The sequence below is a fragment of the Bubalus kerabau genome, chromosome 4, assembly GCF_029407905.1.
Source record: "Bubalus kerabau isolate K-KA32 ecotype Philippines breed swamp buffalo chromosome 4, PCC_UOA_SB_1v2, whole genome shotgun sequence".
In the NCBI taxonomy this organism is placed as follows: domain Eukaryota; kingdom Metazoa; phylum Chordata; class Mammalia; order Artiodactyla; family Bovidae; genus Bubalus; species Bubalus kerabau.
The window spans coordinates 75,291,958-75,306,904 of NC_073627.1; the positions used below are offsets into that span (position 1 = coordinate 75,291,958).

Below are 14,947 nucleotides of genomic sequence, written 5' to 3' on the forward strand. Positions count from 1 at the left end.
TAAACAGGGTGACAATATACAGCCTTGACGAACTCCTTTTCCTACTTGGAACCAGTCTGTTGTTCCATGTCCAGTTCTAACTGTTGCTTCCTGACCTGCATACAGATTTCTCAAGAGACAGATCAGGTGGTCTGGTATTCCCATCTCTTTCAGAATTTTCCACAGTTTATTGTCTAGTGGATAGAAAATTTATCAAAATCGTTTGTGAAAACAGAGTCACCAAACCTATGTGCTAAAGGAAACCTCTGGATGTTTCCAATAGAGAAATGACAAATAATTAGTTTTAGATCTAAAAGTAGTATAGTTTATATATAAGGTACCAGAATAAAGTACCCAAAGAATTTAAGCGTAAGAGTAAGGGGGAGGAATTCATAGGCACTGAATAATCATAGATATATAATGTTAATAATATAGTATACATATACACGTGTGTGTGTGATTACTCATTTGCTGTGGTCTTCAACAGTTTTTGAAGGAAACGTTTTACCGTCCTTTTAGATCTATGAAAGGAAGAAAAGAGGTTAGGTGAATTATTCAATGTTTCAACTAAAGCAGAAATCAGATTTAAGTTGGGTATGACGACCATGCTGCAGATGTTCTGTACAGTTAGCGTTTGTAAAAATGTCATTGACCAGAGCTGAGAAAACCCAAACTTAGTTGAAAACAGTGCCTCTGTACCAGAGCACAGCCCGAGACGCTTCCTAATTTATTAGTAACTGGGTCTCCCACCAGGCCACCCTTTTCTCAGGCTTCACCAGGAGGATCCCCTTCTTGGCTCATTCACGTCGAGGTTGGAAGGATTCAGTTCCTCAGGGATGTTGGACTCAAGCTTCCCTTGGGTCTTTGCCCCATGGGCCTCTCCTCAGAGCATCTCACAGCGTGGAAGCTGGCTACATCAGAGCAAACAGGAGGCTAGAGGAGAGATTGTGGACAAGAAGGAAGCCGCAGTCCTTTGTAACCTAATCTTGCAAGTGACCGCTTCCACCTTTGTCATATTCTCTTCACTAGAAGCTAGCCGGTAGGTCCAACCTATATCTGGCGGGAGGAGCTCACACAAGGGGGCAAGTATGGGAGGTGGGGAGCTTTGGAAGCTGTGTCAGAAGCTGCCTGTCACCCATCCTAAGCTGATCAGGTCAGACTTGAGACCAGAGGGGTGGGGGACCTGCCTGACCTTGCTCTTCTGGCTCACTGATCAGTTTCTCCCAGATGCTTACCACCTCGCATGCTTTCTTAGGGCTCACCTCTTCCCAGACTTACCAGTGAGCTTCAGATAATACAGACACATGGATCAATGGAACCAAATAGACAGCCCAGAAACAAACCGATGTACCTAAAGTCAGTTAAAGAGTGTGCATCTGATCTAGCTGGCGTGTGACTTGTTAGCACAGTCTCAAGAAGAGGTGTCTCTATGGTAGGGCCTTGGCAGAGCTGAGAGCAATTAAAACAGATCCAACTGAGGTGAAAGATGTGGTTAGGCATCATTATTTATCACTCTAGCCACTCACATAATAACCTTCCAGCTTGGGTGGCAAGTTAAGAAACTCCTGCTCATACCCAGCCCAAAGGAAGAAGTCTTTATTCTTAATGAAGGGCAGTCCTGGGAAGCCCAAGCCATAGGGCCTCCTGATCTCAAGGAATTTAAAGGAGGCACTAAAGCAGGGCTTCTCAGGTGGCCCAGTGGGGAGAAAAAAAATAAACTCACCTGCCAATGCAGGAGACATAGGTTTGATCCCTGGATCAGGAAAGATCCCCTGAAGGAAAAAAAGGCAACCCACTCCAGTATTCTTCCCCAGAAAATTCTGTGGACAGAGGAGCCTGGCGAGCTGTAGTCCATGGGGTCACAAAGAGTTGGACACGACTGAGCACACATAACTCACTCAAAGCAGGGGAGTAACTTGGGTTCTTCCTTGAGACTCTCTGGAGCAGTGCCCGGGCCACTCAAGTTCAGGGTCAGATTCATCTAAAGAAATTACCCTGGGTTGAAGTCCACTACAGTATTGTTGGGAAATGCTTGTTCTGGGGCAGCGATGGCTGTGTATGTTGGGGAAGGTTGGAGAGAGTCCTCACCCAGCCTCTGTTCTATGGCAGACACTTCTGTGTGTTCTGCCCTTCACTCCTCACAGGACAGCTCTAACAGGGAGGTGATACTCTCCTTTTTCACAGATGAGGAAACTGAGGCTCACAGGTGAAGAGGCAGCACTGAGATTTACATCCAGACAAGTCTAATCGTCTGCTCTGCCCCCTCGTATCTCCAAGAGAAACCTCTCCTTCCTCAGTGGGCGGAAGATAGTAGCAGGGGGTGCGGAAGGAGACAGAAGTGTCGGTGGCGGCCCCTTGCCATGAACCTGCTCCAGAGAGGGCTTCTGTGCCACTTCCTGGACTCTGAGACTCCGTCAGCCATCTTCTCAGCACACGGGATATGCACCTGGCTGAGACAGGTGTCACAAGACCTGAGAAAAGGTGACAGGTCACCTAGATTTTGAAGCAGGAGTAAGGCGTCCCCAGTGGCTCAGTGGTAAAGAATCCACCTGCAGTGCAGGAAATGCAAGAGATGCGAGTTCAGTCCCTGGGTCTGGAAGACCCTCTGGAGGAGGGCATGGCAATCCGCTCCAGTATTCTTGCCTGGGAAATCCCATAAGCAGAGGAGCCTGGTGGGCTACAGACCATGGAGTCACAGAGAGTCAGACGCAACTGAGTATGCACACACGTTGTCCACACAAAATATGAAGAAGTGGACAGTGGAATGTTACAGCTTTGAGGGAGCCTGGCACTTAAGAGAGCTCCTTATATAGTTCAATGTGTAGAATGTAGGCTGAGGCAGGACCAAGATAAAGAAGAGCCTTATGAGTCATGCTGAGAGCCTTCAATTTTATCCTGAATGTAATGGTGAACCATTAAATTGGAGGAGGAGAGAGAGAGAGTGTGTGTGTGTATGTGTAGAGATTTGCATTTTCAGTGTATCATTTAGCCCCTTCTGGGAGGGAAGACAAGTATGCAGGCAAGAATGACTTATGATGGTTTTCATGTCTCCTTTTTTGCCTTGTACTGTTGTAAAAATTTTTTCAGACTAAGGGCCTGTAAGCTGAGGCCTTTATGTTATACCTATTCAATTTCTTACAGGACTTGAGTACTGTGGCCATAATCAGAGCTAAGTAAATATTTATTGACTCAATATTGTGAAACCTAAATCAATTCACTCTAGAGGACAGGTACATGAAATAAGAAAATCGGGATATGCACCTGATTTTCTTATTTCATGTACCTGTCCTCTAGAGTGAATTGTCCTCTAGACCACCTGTCTCGACCACCTGTCTTTATGCAGAAGGTAACAAGAAGGATTCTTGTTATTTTGTTGCTGCAGAAACAAAGGTGAAGAGAGTTGGACCTACGTGACCTGTGTGCTGTTTTTACTGAATCTCGGTTCCATGTTTACATTATTATGACCATGGAAATGCAATTCACTGGCCGTATAACATTGTTAGAGTTTTTTTTTCTTGCGCAACTTTCTGTTTTCCCTTGAGTTAGTAATTCTCTTGTTTGTTTATTTGCTTAGTTTTCTGGGTGCATATATGCTCAATTGCTCAGTCACGTCCAACTATTTATGACCCCTTGTCTATAGCCTGCGAGGCTCCTCTGTCCATGGGATTTCCCAGGCAAGAATTCCAGAGTAGGTTGTCATTTCCTTTTGCAGGGGATCTTCCTGACCCAGGGATCAAACCCACGTCTCCTGCATTGGCAGGTGGATTCTTAACCACTGGGCCACCTGGAAAGCCCTTACATATTATATTACTAATTGATCTCTAACCTTTCCCCCATTTGTCTGAGTCTCTCCTCAGTATGTTCAGACTTGATGAATAGTCTGACAATTTTATCTTCCTGTTCTAGAAGTCCCCTCCCTGAGTCTTCACTCTTACCCTGCCTGGTGTCAGATGCTCTTGGGACTGCTACATAGCATTCAGTCTGGGACTTTCACCACCTTGATCCTATAGATTTCTTCACCCTTTTCTTCTGTTAGAAGCTCTGTTTTCTGGGCCTTTCTTTTTCTGGTTTACACCTTCATTTTGCCAGGCACCTCCTCCACCAGCTCCCTGAAAAAGAGTGCATGAGAAGTAAATTTTCTATGACCCTGCACATCTAAAATGTCTGCATTCTACCCTCACACTCCGATAGAAATGCAAACCAGATGTAGTTTGCTCATAGAATTTTTAAAGTATTGCACTATTTTCTTCTGTCTCCCAGAAATACTGTGGAAAAGTCCAGTAAGGCTTGATCTCCTGTATGTATGCTGTTTATTCCTCTGTGGAGACTTTTAGAATCTTCTTGTCCTTAAAGTTTATGATGGTGTGTCTTACCTAAAGATAGTTTACATTCATGGACTGAGCTTAGTGTGTCCTTTCAGTCTAGAAAAGTGCCGGCAGCTATGGTGAAGTACCTGATTTGTGTCTGAATCTGGCCTGCCACTATTTTTGTAAATAAAGTTTTATTGGCACACGGACACACTCTTATCATTGTGGTGGTATATTGCCAAGTTGAATAACTTGACAGAGACTGTATGTGGCCTCCAGAGTTTAAAGCGTCTGTGGCCCTGTATCTAAAATGTTTGCTGACCCTCAATCTAGAAAATGGAGAATTTCAATTCTGGTTTAAAAAATAAATTTTTCCCCCTTTCTAAAATCCCTTTTTTCAATTTTTGTGTATTTTTTGGAACTCGTGTTATTTGGGTGTTGAACCTCTTGGACTGACACTCAAATACTTCTCTCTCCTCTTTACTGTCACTTTGTTTTGTTATTCTGTCTGGGAATTTCTTTTATCTCCCAACCTTCCTATGAATTTTTTTTGTTTCTGCTACTTATTTCTTGTTTTGACATAAATTTTTCTGTATTTTAAAATTAACCTTTTTATATTGTAATAAAAAACACAGATACCAAAAAACCCCACAAAGCTAGATAGATCAGATCAGATCAGATCAGTCACTCAGTTGTGTCCGACTCTTTGCGACCCCATGAATCACAGCACACCAGGCCTCCCTGGCCATCACCAACTCCCCGAGTTCACTCAGACTCACGTCCATCGAGTCAGTGATGCCATCCAGCCATCTCATCCTCTGTCGTCCCCTTCTCCTCTTGCCCCCAATCCCTCCCAGCATCAGGGTCTTTTCCAATGAGTCAACTCTTCGCGTGAGGTGGCCAAAGTACTGGAGTTTCAGCTTTAGCATCATTCCTTCCAAAGAAATCCCAGGGCTGATCTCCTTCAGAATGGACTGGTTGGATCTCCTTGCAGTCCAAGGGACTCTCAAGAGTCTTCTCCAACACCACGGTTCAAAAGCATCAATTCTTCGGCGCTCAGCCTTCTTCACAGTCCAACTCTCACATCCATACATGCCCACTGGAAAAACCATAGCCTTGACTAGACGGACCTTTGTTGGCAAAGTACTGTCTCTGCTTTTGAATATGCTATCTAGGTTGGTCATAACTTTCCTTCCAAGGAGCAAGCATCTTTTAATTTCATGGCTGCAGTCCCCATTTGCAGTGATTTTGGAGCCCAGAAAAATAAAGTCTGACACTGTTTCCACTGTTTCCCCATCTATTTCCCATGAAGTGATGGGACCAGATGCCATGATCTTCGTTTTCTGAATGTTGAGCTTTAAGCCAACTTTTTCACTCTCCACTTTCACCTTCATCAAGAGGCTTTTGAGTTCTTCTTCACTTTCTGCCATAAGGCTGGTGTCATCTGCATATCTGACGTTATTGATATTTCTCCCAGCAGTCTTGATTCCAGCTTGTGTTTCTTCCAGCCCAGCATTTCTCATGATGTACTCTGCATATCAGTTAAATACCCAGGGTGACAATATACAGCCTTGACATACTCCTTTTCCTATTTGGAACCAGTCTGTTGTTCCATGTCCAGTTCTAACTGTTGCTTCCTGACCTGCATATAGGTTTCTCAAGAGGCAGGTCAGGTGGTCTGGTATTCCCATCTGTTTCAGAATTTCCCACAGTTTATTGTGATCCACACAGTCAAAGGCTTTGGCAAAGTCAATAAAGCAGAAATAGATGTTTTTCTGGAACTCCCTTGCTTTTTCCATGATCCAGTAGATGTTGGCAATTTGATCTCTGGTTCCTCTGCCTTTTCTAAAACCAGCTTGGACATTAGGAAGTTCACGGTTCACATATTGCTGAAGCCTGGCTTGGAGAATTTTGAGCATTACTTTACTAGTGTGTGAGACGAGTGCAGTTGTGTTGTAGTTTGAGCATTCTTTGGTGTTGCCTTTCTTTGGGATTGGAATGAAAACTGACCTTTTCCAGTCCTGTGGCCACTGCTGAGTTTTCCAAATTTGCTGGCATATTGAGTGCAGCACTTTCACAGCATCATCTTTCAGGATTTGGAATAGCTCAACTGGAATTCTATCACCTCCACTAGCTTTGTTTGTAGTGATGCTTTCTAAGGCCCACTTGACTTCACATTCCAGGATGTCTGGCTCTAGGTCAGTGATCACACCATCATGATTAACTGGGTTGTGAAGATCTTTTTTGTACAGTTCTTCTGTGTATTCTTGCCATCTCTTCTTAACATCTTCTGCTTCTGTTAGGTCCATACCATTTCTGTCCTTTATCGAGCCCATCTTTGCATGAAATGTTCCTTTGGTATCTCTGATTTTCTTGAAGAGATCTCTAGTCTTTCCCATTCTGTTGTTTTCCTCTATTTCTTTGCATTGATCGCTGAAGAAGGCTTTCTTATCTCTTCTTGCTATTCTTTGGAACTCTGCATTCAGATGTTTATATCTTTCCTTTTCTCCTTTGCTTTTCACTTCTCTTCTTTTCACAGCTATTTGTAAGGCCTCCCCAGAAAGCCATTTTGCTTTTTTGCATTTCTTTTCTATGGGAATGGTCTTGATCCCTGTCTCCTGTACAATGTCACGAACCTCATTCCATAGCTCATCAGGCACTCTATCTATCAGATCTAGGCCCTTAAATCTATTTCTCACTTCCACTGTATAATCATAAGGGATTTGTTTTCGGTCATACCTGAATGGTCTAGTGGTTTTCCCTCCTTTCTTCAATTTAAGTCTGAATTTGGCAATAAGGAATTCATGGTCTGAGCCACAGTCAGCTCCTAGTCTTGTTTTTGCTGACTGTATAGAGCTTCTCCATCTTTGGCTGCAAAGAATATAATCAACCTGATTTCGGTGTTGACCATCTGGTGATGTCCACGTATAGAGTCTTCTCTTGTGTTGTTGGAAGAGGGTGTTTGTTATGACCAGTGCATTTTCTTAACAAAACTATTGTAAAGCAGCTACCCCTATAAACACCACCTAGGTTAAGAGATAGAAAATGTCTGGTAACTCAAAAGCCGGGTCTCTGTGCGCCAGTCTAATCACAGCGCTGAAACATACATAGCACGTGGATTTCATCCCATCACCACATCACCCTTCTTGCAGCTCAGCTTGTCCCGTCAGTGAAAGTATATTCAGTTCATCCACTATGTCCTTTTGTTACATCGTTTGTAGTTTTTGATAGTTCGCTTGTTATCTAATGTAGCAGGATGTCTAAGACTCCTTTTTTACGTTCCTAAACCTGGAATCACCCATTTCTCCAAGAAACTCTGGATTCTTTTAGTGGAAATGGGATTTTGAGCTCCCATTCCGGTTGCTAACAATGCTCACTGTTACTGGATTGGTCAGTTGTTTCGAGGCCTTTTTGGAGGACAGAGAATATATATTTTTCTTCTGCTGCTTTTATATTTTGACTGTGTCTATCTTGTCAGAACATGTAGCCGTTACATACTGTCCTCTCTCCCTTCCAACTTCTTTTGGCCTTTCTCCTCAAGGAACTCTGCATTTAATACTATCAACCCCTATATTGATGTTTCTACTGTAGTCAGTTTGGGTTGTGTGAAACTCATTCTTCAGGTGATATATCAGGATAGAATCATGAGAACTGTATTCTGTGAGTTCTTGCTGATTAATAACTGTTTTTCCGTGCTCTGTGACCTTGAAAGTCACAGAGTTTTGCTAAATATGTAATCTTTGACTTGCATTTTCTTTCTTTGAGTCTCTTAAATATGTTTCTCTATTTTATTCTAGAAAAAAACATTGAAAACTGTTGAAAACCGATGTAGTCTTTTCTTGTTTTCATTGTAAATAACTTGCCCTTTTTGCCTCCATGCCTAAAGATTTTTCTCTGTAATCTAAATATTTTCCCAGAATATATCTGGTGTTAGTTATCCTGGGTCAGTATTCTCGAGTCTGCATTGTGTCCTTTCAGTGTGTAGTTTCTTTTTATTTCTAATTACGGGTTTTGGTATTCTGTTCCCTTGCTTGGATTTCTGTGAGGGACTCCTGTTACCTGTATGTTGTATCTGTCTTTGCTCTCTTGCCATGTCTGTTGTGTATATCCACTCTTGTGTGTCTTTCAGTTTAGTCTTCATTCCTGAATTCTTACTAAATTTCTAATTCTTTATGTAGTTCTGTTCCTTCATTTTTAAGCTTTTCTGATTTCTTCATTTATATGGGTCTTTGTGTCTTGAATATGTTTTTAATGTTTTTAGCTTATTTTGTGGGCTGCTCTCTATGGGGTCGCACAGAGTCAGACACGACTGAAGCGACTTAGCAGCAGCAGCAGCTTATTTTGAAATCGTGTTGTTTTGTTGGCCTGCTTTCATTGTATAATGTCATATTTTCATTTATAAGTGTTCTTTTCATTCTCTTAATGACTCTTCACCCTTTTAGTAGAAACGTCTTCTCATTTCTTAGGTACACTCTTTTATTTATCTGAGTATAATGATTGTTATTTTCTACCTACCTAATTTATTTCCTCTCCTTCCTCCATTTGTTTTGGCCTTTATCATTTTAGAGGCTTTATTCAAATACATGGTGATCCTTGGTTATTGGTTCATATTTAAGAATCAGACAGTTTTAAAAAAAAAAGCTACTTGGAAAGTCTGTGTGCCAGGTCTTGTTGAATTCTAGACTTTACCATAACATAGTCTGGTTAGGTAATTTCACTGTAAAACCCCAATGTCAGTCAGTATCTTTTCATTGAGGGTTTTTTGGGGGTTTTTTTGTGGGGTTTTTTTGTTTGTTTGTTTTTTGGTTTTGTTTTTCGGTGCTGATCTTGTGTTTCAGAGAAGGTTCTTCTAGTCTCCTACCCTGCAGGGTGTAAGATTAACTGATAGTGTTCTGCTCTGAGGATAAGAAAATCATCCCTCTCAGTATGTAAACTTTTGCTTAAGGAGGTTGCTTCTAGGTATTGCTGGTTTCCCCTGGTCCAGACTCTCATTTTTATTCTCCCTAGAGAAGAGTCTCTGGTGACATGCCTTGGAGGGAAAGGGGCAATTGCTGAGCTATATGGATTAGGTGAGGAGAATTAGTAGGTTCTATTTCTTAATCAGTTTTTTCTAGGAATTTTCTTGTTTTTAGGCTCACCTTTAACCTCACTTGGAGAAGGAAATGGCAATCCACTCCAGTACTGTTGCCTGGAAAATCCCATGGACAGAGGAGCCTTGTAGGCTACAGTCCATGGTGTCGCAAAGAGTCAGACACAACTGAGCGACTTCCCTTCACTTTCACTTTCACCTCACTACAAGACATACCTGTTGCTTCCCACTGCTGAGCTTTTCGTGAGTTCTGCAGTGTAAATTAAATGACTTGAACTTTCCTGGGTCTGCAAAATCAGTCATTATTTGTCTTTCTACTTTCTAAAATGCTGTTGCTATTAGCTCTCCTCTCATCTCTTTGATAGTTGAAGGGCTGGTTGTGTGTGTGTGTGTGTGTGTGTGTGTGTGATTCTTTACTATTGTTCAGTGTCAGTTTAGGAGATAGAACAGAGCTAATGCACAGGTTCTGTTCTCTGGAAATCCCTTCACCTGTATTGTACAGAGAATCTCAGAGAATTCACTCTTTAGGTCTATTCTTATTTGTGTTTGAGCAAAATAATATTGAATAAAATGTCTTTCTAATGACACATTTTTGTTTGTTTTAATGATTGCTCCTGATGCTGGTCTGAAAAGTTTCAAAATGTGTTTTATTTTCCTCTTTCTGCCAAGCCTCAGATGTGTTTAACCTAGTTCTTTTCTATAACTTTGCAGGCCCATGAGTAATGTTTATTTCATTTATCTTTTTTGAACAGGGAAGAGAATGTGAGAGGTTATACAGAAATGCTCTATATTAAGAGATATAAGATAAGCCCTTAGGATAGCCACTAAGGAAATAACTTTTTAAAAAGTGAAAAATCATGAAGGGATTTAAGAGGCTATCAGAAAATATTCACTTACTATCTTTAAAAATCAGTGGAGGAATAGAAGAACAAAAAAAGATGTGATATATAAAAAACAAAAATTAAATTGGTAAACGTAAGCCAACTATTATATATCAGTAGTAACATTGTGAATGGCTTAAATAGTTCAGATGACCAAAATTATCACATGGGTTTAAAAAGACAAAAGAGAAGATCCAGCTATATGCTGGATAAGCAAAATCAAGAGTAGAAAAACAATGGAGAAAAATCAATGAATCCAAAAGTTAGTTCTTTGAAAGGATCAACAAAACTCTACCAGACCTTTAGCTAGGTTGACCAAGAAAAAGGGAGTTCAGCTCAGTTCAGTTGCCCAGCCATGTGTTACTGTTTGCCACCCCGTGGAGAGAATACTGCAATTACTAGAATCAGAAATGAAAGAAGGGAGAGTGCTGCCAACCTTACAGAAATAAAAATAATTATAAAGGGATGTTTATCCTGTGAACATTCAGATATGCCAGTAGGTTGGACAGCTTAGACAAAATGGGCATGTTATTTGAACAGTATTCTCTGTACTTAAGAGCTGACTTGATGATCTGTTTCCAGGCTCCTGCCTTCTCCTCTCAAGGATGCAGTAGAAGTCTCAACCTGGAGAAGATGCTACACTATGCAGGAGGTGAACTCTGCCCTCAGTAAGATCCAGCTGGTGGGATATTCTCAGAAAATTGTGAGTGTTAATACGATTTTAACTGATTGACGAATGGTTTTGATTCTTTGGAAGGATTCTATAGTTCCCTTTTTTAAGTGGAAAGATAGAACATCTGTTATTTTCCCCCATCCTTCCCAGGTTCTTACTGGGTGCTCTGTCCTAAACCTTATATTCCCCATCAGTCATTAGCATATAAGTCAGGGGGAAAAAGGCATCTCATCCTGTTTACTTTAGAACAGTGACACCACTTTACAGGTTTTGGACTTGTGAAGTAGAGAACAGCATCAAAGGGATCAAGAAACAATTTGGCACATATGACTTCTGAGCTCTGATCATGATGAGGGTTCCCATTCCTGTCAACTGTGGCCCAAAGCCAAGCCAATATCTTGGTTGTTTTACAGAACAACCAAGATATTAATTCCTAACCTGAAAAGGGTTAAAAAAAAAAAAAGAAAAAAAAAAACCCAAGTATTTATCTCTTTGGCCTATATCATAATATATCATCTCTGCCTTTTAATGGGTGGGACCTGGGTGCCTGGTGACATGTGGATGGACTGAAATTCTCAGAAATGTGATAAGTAAAAGACTGTAAGATGTGTCTGTCCCATGGTCTCCACCATCTTTCTGTTCTTAAACTTTCTGATTGACTTGAAATAGTTTCTAAGTGAAGAAGGATTTTCTGTTTTTTTCCTCTGCAAACGTAACTGGCATGACCGCACTACTGAAAGTTCAGCACACATTCTTACAATGGTTCTTTTCTAGGAGCTTTTCGGCGCGGTCCAGGTGACTCCTCTAAGCTCTGGCTATGCCCTTGGAAGCTCCAACTGGATCATCCAGTCCCATTATGAGAAAGTGTCTTATGTCTCTGGATCCTCCTTGCTTACCACGCACCCACAGGTAATTCTAAATTCCCTTGTAACAACTCAGATTTTCAGTTGAAAGTGAAGTTGCTTAGTCATGTCTGACTCTTGGCGACCCTATGAACTGTAGCCCACCATGCTCCTCCATCCACAGGATTTGCAGGCAGGAATACTGGAGTGGGTTGCCTTTTCCTTCTCCACCCAAGAGATCAAACATGGGTCTCCCGCATTGCAGGCAGACTGTCTGAGCCACCAGGGAATCCCTGAATTTTCAGTAACTCACCCTACATTCAGAATGTTTCCAGAGTGGCGTCAGCTCTTTGTCATTTTTTATTTATTTATTCGTTTCTACAGTAGGTCCTTCTTGGTTATCTATTTTAAGTGAAACAGTATGTACATGTCAGTCCCGAACTCCCAATCTATCACTTCACCCAGCCCTCCCGGCCACAACCATAAATTCATTCTGTAAATCTCTGAGTCTGCTTCCATTTTGTAAGTAAGTTCATTTGTATCTGTTTAGATTCTACATGTAAAGCAATATCGTACGGTATTTGTCTTTCTCTGTCTCAGTGCACTTAGTATGATGATCTCTAAGTCTGTCCATGTTGCTGCCGATGGCATTGTTTCATCTTTTTAATGGCCGAGTAGCATTCCATTGTATGTATTTACCACACCTTCTCATTCTTCTGTCAGTGGACTTCTAGGTTGCTTTCACGTCTTGGCTATCGTGAATAGTGGTGCAGTTAACACTGCGGTCCGTGTCTCCTTTCGAGCCATGTTTTTCTCTGGATAAAAGCCCCAGGAATGGGATTGTTGGATCATGTGGTAACTCTTTTTTTTTTTTTTTTAAAGAAACCTCCATACTGTTCTCCATAGTGGCTGTACCAATTTACATTTCCACCAACGATGTCGGAGGATTCCCTTTTCTCTACTTCTTCTCTAGCATGTATTGTTTGTAGACTTTTTTGATAATAGCCATTCTGACAAGTTTGAGGTGATATCTCACTATAGTTTAGATTGTGTTTCTCTAATGATTAGTGAGGTTGCACATCTTTTCATGTGCCTGTTGGCTGTCTTTATATCTTTGGAGAAATGTCTGTCTAGGTCTTCTGTTCATTTTTTGATTGGGTTTTTTGGGGATATAAAACTGCATGAGCTTTTTTCTCATTCTGTGGGTTGTCTTTTTTTTTTTTTTTTTTTCTTCCCCCTTGTGATTTCCTTTGCTGTGCAAAAGCTTTTGAGTTTAATTAGTTCCCATTTGTTTGTTTTTGTTTTTATTTCCATTATTCTGGGAGACAGATCAAAAAAAGATATTGCTGAAGTTTATGTCAAAGAGTGTTCTGCCTATGTTTTCAGAGTTTTTATAGTATCCAGTCTTACATTTAGGTGTTTAATCCATTTTGAGTTTATTTTTGAGTATGGTATTAAAGATTGTTCTGTCTTCATTTTTTTTTAACATGTAGCTGTCCAGTTTTCCCAGCACCATTTATTGAAGAGACTCTTCTCTCCATTGTATAGTCTTGCCTCCTTTGTTGTAGATTAATTGACCACAGGCGCATGAATTTAATTCTGGCCTTTCTGTCCTCCTGCTCCATCGATCTATAATTCTGTTTTTGTGCCAGTACCGCCCTGTCTTGATGACTATAGCTGTGTAATACAGTCTGAAGTTCAGGAAGCCTGATTCCTTTTGCTTTTCTTTCTCAAGATTGCTTTGGCTATTCAGGGTCTTTTGTGTCTCCACACAACTTTTAAGATTTTTTGATCTAATTCTATGAAAAATAGCATTCATAATTTGGTAAGGATTTCATTGAAACTGTATATTGCCTTGAGTAGTATAGTCATTTCAACAATATCGATTCTTCCAACCCAAGAACATGGTATACGTGTCCATGTGTTGGTGTCATCTTCAGTTTCTTTCATCAGCATCTTATACTTCTTGGAATACAGGCCTTTGTCTTGTTTATTCCTAGGTATTTTACTCTTTTTCAATGCAATGGTAAATGGGATTGTTTCTTTAATTTCTCTTTCTGATCTTTCATTGTTAGTGTAGAGAAATGCAACAGATTTCTGTATATTAATTTTGTGTACTGCAAGTTTACCAAAGCATCAGCCTTTTAAATCTTTCTGCTTTTAGTTTCCACAAACATTCTTTTTTGTTGTGTAAGAACACTTAACATGAGGTATGTGCTCAGTCACTCAGTCGTATCCAACTCTTTGCAGCCCCATGGACTGTGGCCCACCAGGCTCCTCTGTCCATGGGATTTTTCAGCAAGCATACTGGAGCGGGTTGCCATTTCCTACTCTAGAACATAAGCTATACCCTTATAATAAAGGTGTAACTGTATGGTACATGGTTGTTGACTATAAGTGCAGTGTTGTATAGCTGATTTCTAGAGCTTTTTCATCTTGCTTACCTGAAATTTTATGTCCTACTCTTTATCAAAGTTAGATTATTTGTGTCTGAACATTTAGGATCATAGTTACTCTATAAGATCATGCGGCCTTTAGGTCACCTCTGGGATTTAGAGATTTCCCAACACTTTCAATAACCAGAGCCTGATGTATGTAACAGAGATGGTCGCTCATTTACTCAGCAAATACTAATTTTTCAATATTTACTAAGGGCCTGCCCTGTCAAGCACTCATCTAGGTGTTAGAGACTCAGTGGTGACCCGCAGACGAAGTCTCCTCTCAGGGGTCAGTATTCATATGATGAGAGAGAACGGCGTGATGAAGATAAATGAGCAGAAAGCCTCCAGGTGGCGGCACAGGTGCTGAAAACAGAGTTCTGCAGAGAGTGATGGTGACTAGTTTAACTTGGATGGTCAGAGAAAGCTTCGAGGGAAACATCTCATTGGAACTGAGACCTGGAGAAATGAGGCATGTAAAGCTGTGTAGGCGAAGTGTGACAGACACATGGCAGATGAAGAGCTCCTAACACTAGAACAAGCTGGGCATGTCTGCAGAGCAGAGCACACCCTTGTGATTGCACTGTATGAAGTGTGATCATAACATGTCCAAGATGCCAAGCCATGTAGGACTTCATGAGAAATTTGAATTTTATTTGAATGTATAGACTGAAGCTTTTGGAAAGTTTTAAGTTAGTTGTTCATTAACAGTCATATTGATAAGAAGCTCAGTGTATA

The 14,947-nt window shown here is 41.0% G+C and overlaps 1 protein-coding gene across 1 annotated transcript in view; it reads left to right on the forward strand.

Moving 5' to 3' along the window:
* Positions 1–14,947, forward strand: part of INTS9 (integrator complex subunit 9) — a 121,322-nt gene that overhangs the window by 64,676 nt on the left and 41,699 nt on the right. Inside the window, exons 7-8 of the mRNA XM_055577730.1 lie at positions 10,839–10,959; positions 11,704–11,838. Of these exons, the coding sequence (XP_055433705.1) occupies positions 10,839–10,959; positions 11,704–11,838 (256 nt within the window). The remainder of the gene's footprint in view (positions 1–10,838; positions 10,960–11,703; positions 11,839–14,947) is intronic.